The 16,612-nt window shown below is 37.1% G+C and overlaps 1 protein-coding gene across 1 annotated transcript; it reads left to right on the forward strand.

Annotated features, from left to right (window-relative positions):
- The first annotated feature begins 14,880 nt into the window (after nucleotides 1–14,880).
- Nucleotides 14,881–15,558, forward strand: LOC122654978 (TBC1 domain family member 5 homolog B-like). Its single transcript, XM_043849232.1, has one exon. It carries the CDS (start codon nucleotides 14,881–14,883, stop codon nucleotides 15,556–15,558), a length of 678 nt encoding a protein of 225 aa, XP_043705167.1.
- The last annotated feature ends 1,054 nt before the right edge of the window (nucleotides 15,559–16,612 follow it).

Genomic DNA, 16,612 nt, shown 5'->3' on the forward strand with positions numbered 1-16,612 from the left:
ATGAAATGCTTCATTATTATTATTCTGCTTAAAAGCAAATCATGGCAGAGTTCAACAGGGGACTTATAGGGGATTCCCTACCGACACTTGGATAGGAATAAGAGTATAATTAGGTCCAAGGTTGATTCCAATTTAACTGTAGAATCAGGGGATACCATAGTGGAAGCATTTCCACTAATGTAGAGTCTCAACCTTGTTTTCTACTTGCTTTACTTAAAACAAATAGTTTTAATAATAATGGGTAAAGGTATTTGCATGTATACGAAAGATTTATCCAGTAACTCAATCAAATAAAGGAGATCAATATTTGGATTAGTATTTATTTCGATCTGACTGTATTTAATGTAGACCGTGCTCATACAAGCATGAAAACTTTTGTCATAATAATAATAATCTATGATCCGATTTCAACCCGAGAGCTGATCCAAATATCCAATGTTATTTATTGATTGGTTTCGCTTTCAAGTAAGTAATGTAGAGAGAGAGATTGCGGGTACCACACGAAGAAGAAACTTTGACTTTTGGGGCCTTCTAAAAGAGAGAGACCAGATACCAAAAATATAGCATGGGAGCCAGAAGCAACCTGGCTGGCGGCAACACCCTACACGCCATCCCTCAGCTCTATTAAGTCTAAAGAAATTACCTTCACAGTGTTTCTCAACAGGAAATATAGTGGAAACAAAATGAATTGAAAAATAGAGAGGAAATTAAGGTGCTCAATGATCGATCATGGGATCATTGATCATCATTCCCAAAAATAAGATCCTTAGGTCCAAAGTCCAACGTGTGGTATAGTGTGGTGTGGGGTCTACCTTTTAACATTGGTCATATTTAAAGGTAGGTGACCAACTCCTTGCTCAGTTGGTACGTAGCTTAGCAATGGAGTCAGGAGTGAATGCCCTCAGGGGGTCACGAGATTAGCTCTCTTGTTTCACATAATCAAATTTGTGTCATAATTAAAGGTCTATTAAGTACTTGATCGATACGTCAAAAATTTCAGAACGAATGGAAATAGATTACTATTGCTTGATCAAATATTGAATCAGAATACCAAATCTTCACAAAAGCTTTATCTCACCTGCGGTTCCACTTTCTTCTCTCCAATTAGCTCTAGGTTTTCTCACCCGCCTTCATCTTGAGGGGGCATATAAGAGATAAGAATCATGATGAAAAGATATCATCTTCATCGGTTGGCAAGAATAAGAGATAATTGAATCAAATTCAATCACCTCAAGAGTCCACGTTTGAGTCTCCTCAAGAGCCAAGATTGAAAGAGTTCAAAATCAAATCATTAGTTTCCTTGTATATCCACAACACCTAGGTTCCTTGAATGATGTAAACAGAATTCCATTATTTTCTCCAGCTTTCCTTCTTAAGGAAAGAATCGTGGTTCATCAATGGAATTGTAAAAAGACGACTTGCAGTGTGGACGTAGGTTCTCGTTGAACCGAAACACATTAACCCTTCATCTACTTTCGCTATCTCCTTTAACTTTAACACGATGAGATATTTGATTTTAGGAGAGGCTAGGCGATAATTTTGCTCGTTTCTGTGTCTGGGCACAGGAGCCACGCAACCAAGCAGTATTCATTTTTTCTTAATTAATTTAATCTAATTAAATTGATGAACATATAACAAATGTCATAATATCCAACAAATGTACAAAAATATATGTTTAAAAGAACATGTACCAACAGCTGCCTAGTGCAGTTGGTGAGCCGTGGTGCGCTTCATGCTCATCAAGAGGACTCGAGTTCAAGTCTCCTGGCTGGTACATTCTCCCACCCTATCCCCCCCCCCCCCTAAAAAAGTAAAATATATAAAAAGCTCTCAATTCCTAAAAAGAAAAAGAACAAAGAACATGTATAATTTGGAATTTAGCTCGTCTCCAAGGAGGCGTGCGCCCAGGGTGCTGCCAAGGGGTATCCAGCGGTTGAGCAGTACCGTACACATTTCGACACATGCCTAGGGATGTGTGTGGCACAGCCCAACAACTAGCAGCACCCTAGGTGTTCCCTGCTCCCTGGAGACGATCCTGATCCATAATTTGTGTATTAAACATGAAATTACTAACTATGATTAGATGCACCAAGTTTGATCAACTTGACACGTTTGAGCTGATGAGATATCAAAGTGGATCGAATTTAATCAACTCAGTCGATTCGGAAGTGACAAATACTGAGATTTTTTTTTTTTTTTTTTGATAACAAAAAGTTTTACTAATAATCGTGTGAGGGGTCTTAGATTTCAAATAAAACTTGAAGCCAACAAGTAGAAAATGGTCAATCAGTCATACACACGATAGATAAGGCCATGGTATCTGCTATAACATTCGGATACCTTGACAAGGTTATTAGTGTGAGTTAAACTTTTTGTTTAGAAAAGCTGGTCCCCAGTATTAAGATCATTTAATGAGTCCAAGAGTCATTAAGATTCTAAATAAAACTTGAAACCAACAAGTAGAAAATGGTCAATCAATCATACACACGATAGACAAGATCAGGGTATCTACTATAACATTCGGATACACTGACAGGGTTATTAGTGTGAGTTAAACGACGTTTTGTTTAGAAAGGCTGATCCCCTGTACTAGGATCATTTAATGAGTCCATGAGTCATTAGTGCTAGCCAGCATTTCTTCGTGGAAACAATGACCAAAGCTACTCTCACACCACACATTTTCCGTAGATTGAATTAGAAGAAGCTCTCCCAACCCACAGAGACAGAGAGAGAGAGGAACATATGAGCTGGGGCTGTCAAATATGTGAGTTCTTTTTCCCATAAAAAGAGGTAGGGACATTGGAAGTTTTGAAACAACCAAACAAGATGGAAACCCTAGAATTAAAGATGACTAGTAGGTAAACAAAGCTCGACTACATGATGTGAATATTGAAACAATTCATCATTGTTAGCACAAGGCTCTCTATCTTCAGTCATGGATATTATCAAGGTTTCTTGTCAGGAAATGGCTCTTTTTCTTCTTCCTTTTGGGGTTTATGTTTGCTAAGTGGGTTCTAAACTGGTTGCAAGTTGCTTTGATTGGAAATTTTAGTGGCTACAGCCATTTGATATGACAAGTGTCTTTGATCATTTGGGCTTTTTCTGTTAGAATAACAACAAAAAAAAAAGAAAAGAGAGAATCTCTTCACCCTGGAGAGATTATCTGCCTTTATTGCCACTAATGAACTTTAACGCCATGTTTGTTTGACGGAGAAAAGCGGAAAAAGAAAAAATGAGTGGGAAACTTGTACTTGTTTTCCAAAAACTATCACAAATGTGATTATTTGGTTAGATGGGGTGAGAAACTTCCAGACAAGTTCATTACCTGAATTTATTCTTGTCTGGGGAGGTGGCATCCCTCTTTTTCCCACCCCATTTATTCATGGAAAAGTTATTTTTGAGTCCCCTCTCTCCTCTTCTTATTTCTTTTTTTTCCCATGAAATCTCACCCTATGTCAGTTTCCTCTCTCTCTCCACTAAATCTCACCCCACTACAAAATGCACATTCCATTATTCCATTTCTTTTTTATTTCCTTGTCAATCTAACCCACAACATGTGGGACCCACCCCTTTTTATCCGTCAAACAAACGGGACCTAAGGGTAGATGCAAACTTTGTACAATAGGGTAGAACGATGACCCTAGATAACCTCTTCACCCACAATGAAGAGATTGTCTGCCTTTATAGTGATTTTTTTGAAAATAATGTTGTTTGGTATAATTTCATAAAATACATTATAGACCTAAAATGTATTCAAAAAATATATATCAAACACAACATTAATATTATTTAAACGTATCATATAATACTACTAGTGCTATGACAATGTAGCCCTACCATCTCTACATAGAGATGTAGTAGTAGTAGTAGTCATGAGAAATGGAAGTGCTACTGGCCCAAGAGTCAGATGAGCACATTCACCAAAATGAATCCTCAGTGTTCTAAAAAAGAGATCCAAAGATTAGTTGGGTTGGGCTTTAGTCTTGTCATTCTAAGCAAAGTCTTTTACCAAGAAAAATATTCTAAGTGAAGTCGCAGTACTGGTAGTACAATGACTCAGTAGCACTAGCATATATCCCTCAATGGGAACATATATCAAAGCCTCGATACACACGAAGATCAAATTGAATCTCGAACTGGGTTGGATTGACTAATGGTAAATACAGTCACAGATCCTCTTTCAACTCACATGAAACTACTTATGAAACAAAGTGAGAATTGATCAATTTGATTCAAATTGATCAATTCCACATAATCCGATTCCATTTTTAAAACCATGGTGAGACTTCTTTGACCCCATACCTTCAAGTTCTATCCGTTAATGACTTTCAATCCACAGTTTGGCAATGCTCACTTAAGAGCATGTCCGAGGTTTATCAAATCCGCACAAATTGCACCTGATACGTGTATTTCTTTGGCCAAGTGCCTTATGTCTCGGGAATTTGGATAGAACTCATCTTTAAAAGCTAGTCATTAAGAAACTAGTGTCCAAGTAACAATATGTCTCTACATCGGGTTATTCACATCTGAATTATTATTTTTGCGTAAATCCCCGACATTATGCAATGTAGCCAATCCCATCTTCTGACTCCATTAATGGGCTTTGTAATGCCATTTTTTTTTTTGTGCCTATATCTATCTCGGTTTTTAGCCTTGGGGATCTTAGTAAGTCGTAGTATTACTAGGAGTAGGGTGGTGGTGGCACTTAGTAGAGAGAGAGATATGGTAGTGGTCCGGGCTACAAAAACACAAGGCATACAGAGTTTTGTCGTTAAAATGGTACTCTTTTGTACCAGCTGCCGTATCACTTTGACCTCAACTATCCTTCTATCGTAGGAGGAGGATCTACACCGTACCTTAACATATCTATTTATGAATTCTCAATGCCAACCAAATCATAAAAGTAAGGAATTGCGGGTCCAATTCCGATTCCAATTCTAATTCTTCAAAGTGAGAGTGTTAAAAGGAAGGAATCGTCTCCGTTCATCACCCCCCCCCCTCCCCCCCTCCCCCTTTTTATTTGCTATTCCTCCTAGCCTTTAGTCTTTTTCATTTTAGCAAAGTTATAGATAGTACCATGAACCGTCCTTCCATTGGTGAGTGGCACTAGCATCTCTTAATAGGAGTCATGAGAGAGAGGCTAGTGGCATGAGCCACAGGCCCACAAGGATCATTGGGCCTTTACAATTACCAAAAAAAAAAAAACCACTGGTGGTCCTGTAGTGTTTTGTCATTAACATGGGCTACTACGGACCATGCAGTAACAGTAAGAATTCCATGATAGGATCTAGCAAATGGGGTACTACTACGTACATTCACATATCTAATTATGGTGATGGTAATAAAAAAGCTTTACCAAAAAGATAGTAATAAAAGTGGCTTTCAGGGATGGAACCCTATAGTCAGTGTATGTTAAAAAGATAATGAAAGCAAAAGCAAAGGCTTGCTTGCTTTGTTTTGCTTTGCTTTGTTTTGCTTTGCTTTGCTTTGCTTTGCTTCCTTGAGATGCATGAACTGAATGATATAGTGAAAACACAATTAGTTAATTTCCACCGTTTATTTGGGTCTCAGATTCTATCTGGGGTATGTTTGTCGGGGTATAGCTATCAATTGGATTCCAACCTTTTCTTACTTTAAATCAAAATTATTCCCATCATCTTTTTTCGATGTAGTCAGATATATTCTGGTTTATCAATTTCACAATTGGTTTATTTTTTTTCCCCTTAAAATGTAATTTTCGTTTATTAATTTCTAAAAAAGAAGAGGATATGTTACACTAGGTTAAATTATATTTCAGTATATTCTTAAGGATCAATTTTCCCTCCACCCATGATGAATGGGATCCCATTCACCATGGGGATGGGTATCAGGAGGGTATTTTGGAACATACTAATACCCTAGGAGGGGGTTTGTGAACCCTAGAATGGTGAGTGAACCATGCATCCTCTATGGGTGGAGGAAAACTTAGTCCTATTCTTAAAGATGACTCATTATGTGGTAGTGCATGCTTGAGTTCATGTAATAGAAGATCTCAGAGTAATCTCACTAGTAAACTATATACACGAAACAATTGATTCTTATGGAATCCTTTGAATATGGAATATGATAATGGGTTTTGTTAAAAAAACAGGTAGAAAGTTTCTTCCACGAATTTTTAGGATGGAATTGAATTCCTTAATGGATTCACATAGTTTTCCCACGAGGAAGAATAATGTGATGAATGGTTGCCGATCAAGGTGATGCCCTAAATAGGTTAAATGTCAAATTTCAATCTCAAATTCAATTATTTGTCTTCCCATGCATGTAATGTCATATCCTTCCATGCATGCCCATGCATCTCTCTAGTCATATGTAACTTTTTCATAGCCCTAATTTTTTTCGTAGTTTGCTTGCCACGTGAATGATTCCATCTAGGCTAAAACTTGATATCAGTGCAATGAACCTTGGGGTTTACATGTTCATAAAATTTCAATCCCATCTGACTTACCATATGACAAAACTAGGTGAATTTATGAAGATTCCACTATAAAAGGGGCTGTTAATTAAGAAATTTAAGTTGAAAAACATAAAAGGAAAATTAGAAGATGAGAAAAGGAGATTGTAGTGGCCACAACTCCCCACACCAAGAATTATTGTGGGGGTGGTACGAATTCCGATTGTGGCAAACAAATACATGAATCTGCAAAACAACCGATATGATCTAGGTAAAAGAAAACCTTTTCCACACATTACACAGGCCCTCTTTAGATCAAACACTTTCTCTACCATTTTAGTATTCATGGATTCCATTTGTCAGGGCAGTGGAGCTGAAATGGGCCGGTTTAGTTGGAATATATACTTATTTCATAGCTTTCCACCAACAACTTCCTTAGCCAAAATGCTTAGTTAGGTGAGTGAGAGTGATGGAAAGATGTCTTTCAAAAATACAGAATACATAAATGAAACAATTGATGCAGCTGAATGTGCATGATAGATTTTTTTTGTGCCTCATGGGGTCTACTTTGGTGTAATGACGTTAGATTGGGGCAGCCTAGCTAGTACGGAATAAGTTAAAGAGCTTGATTTAACATGTTCCATCAACTATGGAGCTTTTGGTGTATCAGTCAGGTATCAAACATTTGGTATCAAGGTCAGTCACTACATCACTGGTTCAAGTCACGAAAAGGGTTACCTAAGAGAAGGGTTACCTGGAGTAAAGTGAAAACCATCAAAAAAGGGCTACCTACTATCAGGCTCGATCTAATAGGTCCCACTCTTGTGTATGAACGCTAGATTGCGGGCCAGACTGGTATGGAATAGGTTAAAAGGCTTCTAACCTGGCCTGATTAAGCCTTCATCCAGGCCACACTGGACTTGATATGGGTTCTCGCTCCTTTATCAAGTAGGCCAACAAACAATCATAGATAACTATGCTAAAATATTAATTACATGTCTTATTTCCTACTCCCTCTTTCAGTTCTTAATGATTTAAATGCCATTAGCAGAAATTATTTTGGGAAAATGGGGATAAGAGTTTAGTCCCTATAGTCAAGTGGTCAGCTATTGGTACTGTTAAAAAATCTAGAGGAATAGATTTCAAACTTTCATCTCCAATGAACAAATCTTTTAGCTAAGAAAGCTTGGGATCTTGTTGGTCCCACTTCATCTCTTTGGGGCAGGCTCATGAAAACCAAGTACTTCCCTCACACAGATTTTGTTCAGATTTATGGGGGTGGAAGTACATCTTCAAAGCCTGGGATTATTTATTAAAGGGCCTTTTATCAAGGTTGGTATTAACCCATGGGCTCGCATGGCCCCTGCATTCTGGCTTTTGTTGCATCATCAGGTCCATTCCCTCTCCCTCCAAGGGCTCCAATAATATCTATGGCAGACTTTATAGATGATTTGGGGAGATTCTGGAAAGCTAATATGATTAGACTTTGGTGTCCTCCAGAGCAAGTTGAGCCTATTCTCTCCATGTGAGTGGTGCGATCATTTTGCGCCCAGCGCATCCGGCTGTGTTTGGGCATAGGTGCCCGTCATAGCACACGATCGGGTGGCATTCTTTCGACCTTTTTTTTTGGATATAAATTTCGCTCCATTTTAATTTTCTTTGTAAACTTAAACTTGAAAAGTGGCTGTTCCAAGGTGGAGCCTTCTCATCTAATGCTGTCTTTAACCAAAAAAAGTCCAACACATTGCTCATATAAAGGGCAAAAGTATAGAGAACTTTCTCTATTAGGATTTACCCTAATTATTGGCATAAAATGGAGTATGTCCAATTCAAGAACTTCACCAACCCAAGTTCATCACAGAATCATATGAGGATATGTAGTCAAATTGGGTCTAGTTATTCAAACTTATTCATACTTGGATTTCAGAGGAAGTTTTGAAACTTGACACATTGGGATTATTGGGCCGGATATGGACCAAGATGCTTAATTGGGTCTTAATCAAATCAAAACCTAAACTTAAATATACAAATGGAAAACCAAATCTGCATCCAGATCCCTACTGTTCCAACCCAATCCAGTCAAGTCCATTTTGTGCCCTTGTGTTCACCAAACAGCATTTTTTCTCCCTTTTATCATTCTCGTACTCATGTGAACTTTCAATTCAATAAGACTTCATAACTTACCATAAAAATGGCAATAAGAAGAGGTTTAGCCGCATGGGATGGTTACGTATGATGTCTGCTTGTCACGATCAATCTATCTCTTTTGATGCTCTAATAGACTAATACGCTTTAAACCTCTCATTTTATGATGGGCCTTATCAGGCCCAAAATATTACCTCTCCCCAACTCAGCCCAAGGATGCATTAAGGCTGGGCTGGGCTGGGCTGCCCATGTTTTGAGAAGACCAAGGCCAGATACTTGAAGAATTTTCGTGTGTGCCAAACTCAATCAGAGTATGATTGAAGATTTATTTGAAGTGTTTACCCAAAAAAAAAATATTTATTTGAAGTAATTAGGGGCGAAATTTTGCTGCTACACAGGTTGCAAGAATGTTCCTGCTACCCGGTTCATAGCTAAAGAAACCGAATCTAAAAGGGTATTTTGGAAAATACTAAAACCTAAGAGGGTATTTGTGACCCCTAAAGAAAAGTGACTTATTCCATTTCTTTGGAAGCAAGAAATTTTTCCGGAAGAAGGGGGTTAATGTGTACTTTTCTTTTTGTACAATATGGAAGGCAAACTGTTGCATATGTTAGGAAAGGTCTGGGTTTGCTATATGTAAAATTTCAATCCCAATTTCAATCTTGGGATGTTTGGGATGTTTCTAGAATCACAAGGCATATCTGACCCTTCCATTTTCATAATTTATTCTATACATTAATGGTTATAGTACGAGTACATATGCATGGACATACACGAGGTGCATGCTAATACATGGGGTATTTAATAGAATTAGACTCAAAAAATCTAACTCTTGGCTAAACTAAACTACTATGTCCTCTCTGTACAAAGGTTGGAATAGACTGTAAACATGTCATCTATCCATGTGATGAAATAGGTGCCTTGTGTTGTTTAGAAATGTAACAAATCATTGTAACAATAATATTTTGTCACTTTTTAATACTTTAGTTTGCCATAAGGTTAACTCCTTTTGAGCTGAAACTTTAAATGTGAGCAAGGGACTTTATGGTCAATCTATCTACAAAATTCTGCGATGTCCGTTGACAGAAACGGGACTCTTGCCAAAAGGAAAACCAAAGTGCAAATTTTTTTTTTTAAGAAAAATAATAAATTTAGTATAATAATATGTATAACATATAGTGCAATGAGCTTAACCTAAGGTTTCTTAGGAACTTATTGCGTGAGTATTAACAATCTAAACAACGATCTTGTGGACACATGATTACTAAATACATCTTATATATAGTCTACACACATTGAAAAGCATAGTTAGGATTAAGTTGGCCACACCAACTTTGTGATGGCCCAACTAACCAAGATTGGGTGAAGCAAAACTTTCACCTTAAAAAAGTGTTGAAGACTCAACATTATATAATTTCTTTTTTCATCTAAAAGCCCCAAGGAAAATTTCCAGTAAATGAATACAAAATGATCCAATGCTTTCTTATTTTTAATTGAATGAACAAACAAAATTATTAGGGGATAGGAGAGAGGCTTTTGGGTGAATGGAAAGAGAGAGAGATGTGCCTTGAGGACTTGAAGAAATATGGGATGCCTACAAGTGGATGACATGGAGAAGTTTTTTTTTTTTTTTTTGGAACTGGAGATGTCTAACCTTTGATCGACTAATTCCCCCAAGGTTCGTGCACGACCATGCAACACACATGAATCGGGAAATATTGGGGCCCCCATGTTCACAAAGGAGTTTCCTCTCAAGCGAATAGCCCCAAGGGAGAGGTGGAGTCGAACTTAAGACCTTCAACTTCCTTACACTTCGTACCTTGTCAACTGCAATGCCTCTTGGGGTTGATGACATAGAGAAGTTGAGTGAAGGGAAAAAGGAAACAAATTTTTTTTGTTTTGTTTTTGGAGAGAGAGAGACAGAGAATGACAGAGGTTAATTTTTTAATATTACTTTGGGATCTAAAAAGACTGATCAAAGAGAACTGCAAGAGGACAAATGGCATCTGAAGATATATTACTTTATGAAGATTTTTAATATAATGGGACCAAGACTCAACAGAATAAATCAAATTGTATGAGAACATTTGTTATTTTGTTACTATATTTTTTGGGTAATTTACAGGTGGGATACCTAACAATTTGAGATTCTACACCTAGAGTACTTTATGTTTCAAAAATTATGCTTAATGTACCTCACATTTATAATTTTTATGTTTGAGATACCTTGTGTTTCATAAATATTATGTTTTGGATACATTCTATTTTAATATTTTTAATTTACCCATATTATTTATCTCCCACTCCCGCATCCTTTCAATGTCTCTCCCCTCTCCCTCTTCCCTCCCTAACCCTTGCCCTCTGCTCCCCCTCCCGTGCCGCTTTGCATATCCCTCCCCTTCCCTTTGGTTTGGTATTGTTTTTTAATATATGAAGGTATATCGTTGTTGTCCCAAACTAGATAACATCAATATTTTATCAATTGGGGTGTTGTGTGAATTTTTGCATTGTTTTGATCCCAAATCGAAAGGATAAATTCATTATTATGGTCTTAATGTGAGCTCATAAGTCTGAAATATTTTTGATAATTTTATTTATTATTTTGTGTGTGTTTTTGGTCATTAATTATATTGGAATTAGGTTAGTTTATCATTCTATAATTTTTTTCTTCTAAATTTAAGTTTATATGTTAGATTAGGTTTTACATGTAGGGATGTTTAGGTCGTTTTGTTATTTAATTTTATCCAAATTTTATAAATTTATTTCATCTATTTTTATGATTTTAGGATTAAATTACATTTAAATGTTTTTTACATGCATCCACATATATGGTTAGTTTTATTTTTCTTTTGTTTTATCATATTTAGGTTGCTTTTCATATAATGGTGTTTTTGCAAATATCATATACTTACTGTTTAGAGTTTTATTTCAGAAGATAACAATAATGCATGGATAGAGGTCCATCTCTTCTCTTTTCTCTATCAATTTTCAATTATTTTAACAATTTATGTTTTATATTCATATTATATGGATCATGATGTAATGCATTTGTAAGTGTATAATATTTATTATTTAATAAAATAATAAATAAATTAAGAAGATTGATTTGACTCAATGGACTTAGGTTAATTCCTAGCCTAACAAATTCTCATTATAGGGTTTAACTTATGCCTCCAATCCATTGGATCCTATTTAGTAGAGTTATATTGATGAGTTTTAGACCTTAATCTAGGATTCTTAAGCACTTTTGAGTGTGTATGTTTTGGCGTGAAGGAAAGCAACGTGACAATACAATAGAGTGGAGTCACTTGAGCCAACTTCACTTTCTTGTCTAGATATAGGGATATGTGAAATGACCATCGTATCACTGGTCATTTTCATTTTTCTAAGGGGTGCGAAAGTCATTAAGTGCACTTTTATGTCTTGGCGCAGGGGTGATGTGCGCTGCAGGACCCGATGGCGTACTTTCTTCCAAAAGAATATTACATACATAGTAAACATGTGTGAAAAATGGGACCCAAAACCTTCTTTTTTTTTTTTTTTTGGTAAATCAAAGATTCATTGATTGGAACGTGTTACAGCCGGGGCATCCAAATCGCATATGGTTTGGAGTTAGGGAGTGGAAATGGGCCAAGTTGTCTCACATGTACAAGACAATGTTCTCCAAGCAAGGGAGTCAGCGACGCTGTTATTCTCCCGATAAATGGGACCCAAAACCTTCGACTATTCAACCACAAGTGACACACGAGGTTTAGGGACAACATTGCACGTGACAACTATTGATGGTAATTACGGTATATGAGATCAAATACCCGACCACTCACATCTACTCAAGGACGTGGGCCCCACAATTCACATGCTTTCAGTACTTCGGTGCTTCCTTTCCCACGCAGCATTGCTTGTCACTCAGTGGTCAGTGGTCAGTGGTCAGTGGTCAGTGGTCACCCTGATCTGATCAGATGTGCCATTCTTGCTTTTAATTGTGTTGTTCACGAAATGGACAGCAAAGGTCATCGTTTGGACATCTCTCGAGTATAGAAATCCCGTGGTCAGGCCTGTATTAAGGTTATTAACTGAGGGTCCTCTATTTAACTTTACTGAAATGATGAGGATGTTTTTGTCTTTCGAAGAAATTAGGGGATCCGATTAAAGTGGTTCCAGCATGCAAGAAAGATACTACAGAGAAAGAGAGGAGAACCTAAACAAAATCCCCAACACCCAAAAGGGAAAATTTTGGATCTTTATCCCCAGCGATTCGTGCCCGGTAAAAGTGCTGCAATTCCTTTTATAAGGAGTGGAAATGATCATTTTATCCCTCTATCCGAATACATTGCCTTGGTGGGGTCGGATCTATCCCCCCTTTTATTAATGGCACTAGGAAACTGTACCAGACAGAGTTCACCTTGATGCTATGACTTTTATTTTATGTTTTTGGAAGAAAAAAAAATTGTATGGGAGAATGGTTCTCATGATTCTATCTCTCTCCTCCCTCGTATGAAAAAACACCTTTACCTTTGTTTTGAGGAGAAGAGGGACACACACATGAGAGTGTGATATAAGCCACACTCTCGAACAAAAAACTACTATCCTTATTTTTTTGTTTAAAGACGCACTCACCAAAGATTGGGCATAATTTGGTTCAAAGAATTGAATTAGACTTATCAGCAGAATCATCTAACATCGATTCCAAATCCAATTATGTCGAATTTTTTCAATACATAATATTAATTTGTTGAAGATAACATAGATTTGCAAATAACTGTAATAAATACACTAGTTAGAATCATTCTTTACAAGGTTACATGCATAGATCAACAGGAAACTTTGATGTTTAAATAACAATTTCTAGCAATCCTGTGTCCATGGAAGCTATGTAGTTAACAAGCTGATTCTTCTCGTGCCAAACAAGTTGAAATTGATTCTAAAGCATTCTCTGTCCACCAAATTTCAGATGGCGTTTGTTAGTTGTTGCATTGCCAAGGGCTTTGCGATCTTCGCTCTAGAATATAAATTGCTAACTTTGAGTTAGACCTAATAGTAATTTTCTGGAAATTCTTCTTTACACATAGGACCAAACCTCTATCAATGGCCATCAATCCATGTGTAAAACTTATAAATAAGACCCAACGCCTAGGGGTGTAAATGAATAGCCGAAATCCGTTTCCGTATCCATTTAGCACTATTTGAATCCGTCCGAAAGCTAAATGGATGCGGATACGGATAGGCCATAGCTATCCGAAAATCTATATTTACATGTAAACGGATAAAATATCCAATCCGTATCCGTGTCCGTATTCTTTGAGCACTATCTGAATCCGTTCGAAAGCTAATCAGATGCGGATGCAGATATAGCACTATCCAAGCCGAATCCGATCCATTTACATCCCTACCAATGCCTACATAAACAAAAATGGGAGCTCCTACTTCATCATGAACCAGTCCCCCATATGAAGCTCTATCCTGATGTAGAGACCCATCACAGTGAATAGCAATTATACCTGAAGGAAGAAACATCCAAGAACAAGCCTTCGAGATTCAGGATACCCATAAAACTTGAATACGCCCACCGTATTTGCCCTAATTATTTCCAGTAATTAGGGAGTCTCATGCATGTCTGCTCATCTATCCTAACTTATTTTTTATTTTTTTGTGGTAGAAATCTATCCTAACGTACTACCATGAGTAAGAAGTATTGAAACAAGATCTAATTTAGGTATTCAATTTGCCAATGTGGTGCAGTGCGAGCACCGGAGCTCGAGACCTGATAGATGCTAAATCCAACGGTACTGTGCTCAAGAAAAAACATAAAAAAAAAAAAACAAAAAACTGGGTCAATTGAGCTCAACACTGTTACATGTAGCATCTGCCGGGTATTGAGCTCCGGCACTTGCACTGCATCGCACTAGCAGATGTGAGCAACGGAGAGGATTTTAATCCATTGGATTCTCTTTCGTATAGACCTGAAAGAAGAAGGAAGATTGAAATGCCAATAGCGTCTACTATTGAATTCAGCCGACCCGTCATTTTGGGAACGTGTCCAGATTTAATTTTGATGGATTTAAATGAGCAAAAAGACTAGCCCATTAAAATAGGCCCATGTCCAAAACTTTGTTCCCCATTTTACCCTAATTTCTCTCTCTTTCTGATTCTCTGGCTTGGTTCGTCGTTTTGTTCTTCGTTAAAATATTCATTTTTATTTTCAGATTACCCTATATATAAATGACTCATCACAACAAGAAAAGGAACCAGCTAGAACTAGAACACTGAACTCTCTTTAACCTTTCTCTCCCTGAAGCCTGCAAATGGAATCCTCCTGCATAGCATTTCATGGAATTAATGGCGAAAATCTTCAAGTAGAGAGAGGCAACACCACCACCAACAACAACAACATCTCCCCATTCGGAAAGCGCCGCCCATCGTCTCGCCGTACTCATTCTTTCTCATGTTCATCCTCCTTCGGATCATCATCATCTTCCTTTGACGATTCCTCACCTTTAAGTCCAAATACTCCTCTTCGATTCTCCGGTATTCCTTTCTCATGGGAACAACATCCAGGAATCCCAAAAAAGTATTTGATCAATAATTCTGTGTCTCCAGCTTCTTCTTCAAAAACCATCCCATTGCCTCCTCCCAATCCAATTCCTTCAAAAAGATTCAATCTTGAATCAATTTTACCAACAAGAAAGAAGAAGCAGTCCGAAGTGAATAATAATTTTCATTCAGATCCATTTGTTGCAGCATTAATGGAGTGCTCCAAAGATCTCACAAAAGATGGCGTTGATGATGAAGATTATTGGAAGATGGAGGAGAATAATAAGGGGGCGTCAAGAACATTAAGCAATAGACTTGTTGGATTCGTTGATCTTCATGCTTCTTGCAAGAACACAACCAGTTGTGCTGTTTCAAATTCAACTGTGTTTATCCCCAAATCATCGAACAGAGCAAGATATCATCTCTTGAATCACCACCGGAGGGGATGATCGAATTCGGTGAAATTTGATCGAAGAACTGCCGACACTGTTAGATGAGTAACTAAAGTTACTGCCGTGTGTTAATTGTTCTTGTTTTATGATTTTGTTTCTTAATTTCTTTCTTGTCTTTTTAATTTCCTTTGATTTCAGAGGAGAAATTTCATGAATAGTTTTTTGTTAATAAATAAGTAAGGGTTTATGTTTTGTTAAGAGATTATGAAATTTGGGCTTATTATAATTTGACATGGTTTAGGCTTGGAAAGAGTGTTTAATTAAGACAACGTTACTTAGAAGTAGAGGAAATGTCCCCTCCCTTTGACCTGTTCTTCCAAGAACAAGGCCCTAGGAGACAATGTTCCATCATCCATCATCTCTGTGTCATTATTTTGTTTTCTTCTTCTTCTTCTTTTTCTTCTTTCCATAATTTGTTTTGTTTTCTTCTTTTTCTTTCTTAAATTACAATCTGGAGTGAATAAAGTAGAAAATGTAGAACTAGATAAATGTTACTAGTACTTGTGGCTTCTAGGGTCATCCGTGGGTAGGTGGAATGCTCTCTCTCTGTCTCTCTCTCTCTCTCTCTCGCTCTCTCTCTCATGAAATGAAAATTACTTTCTACCTAAATCTCACTTTAGAATGCTAAGCTCTTGGAATTAATACTTACTTAAGATCTTCTAACATCAGGGAATCAAGAGAATCCCAGTAAATTTGGTTCATAATCACAATGTGTATGGTGTCATTAAGTTTAATTAATATGTTAGTACAAAATGGGGACTGATGTGAGCTTTACTACTTTCTCTTACCCTTTTTCTATTTTGTCAACTATGGTCCACCATATTAATCCATGATCATCATTCTATTAAGTGGTAGAAAATAAGAATATCTTTTGGAAGCTTCAGATCTCTTTAATTAAAGCAAACTCCATTGAGACATTCACTTCTTCATGGAAATTTTTGGGTCATATAGATCACATTTTGGAGGAAGCTAATTACCCACTAATTAATGATCAAAGCTTAAGCTAGTTAGTACAAATTAAGCTATTCTGAAATATTGCTAGTTAGCCGGC

Source organism: Telopea speciosissima, chromosome 3 (assembly GCF_018873765.1).
Source record: "Telopea speciosissima isolate NSW1024214 ecotype Mountain lineage chromosome 3, Tspe_v1, whole genome shotgun sequence".
Classification (NCBI taxonomy): Eukaryota; Viridiplantae; Streptophyta; class Magnoliopsida; order Proteales; family Proteaceae; genus Telopea; species Telopea speciosissima.

Coding starts and splice junctions, on each gene's coding strand:
- LOC122654978 (XM_043849232.1), top strand. CDS start 14,881: ATGGAATCCTCCTGCATAGCATTTCATGGAATTAATGGCGAAAATCTT.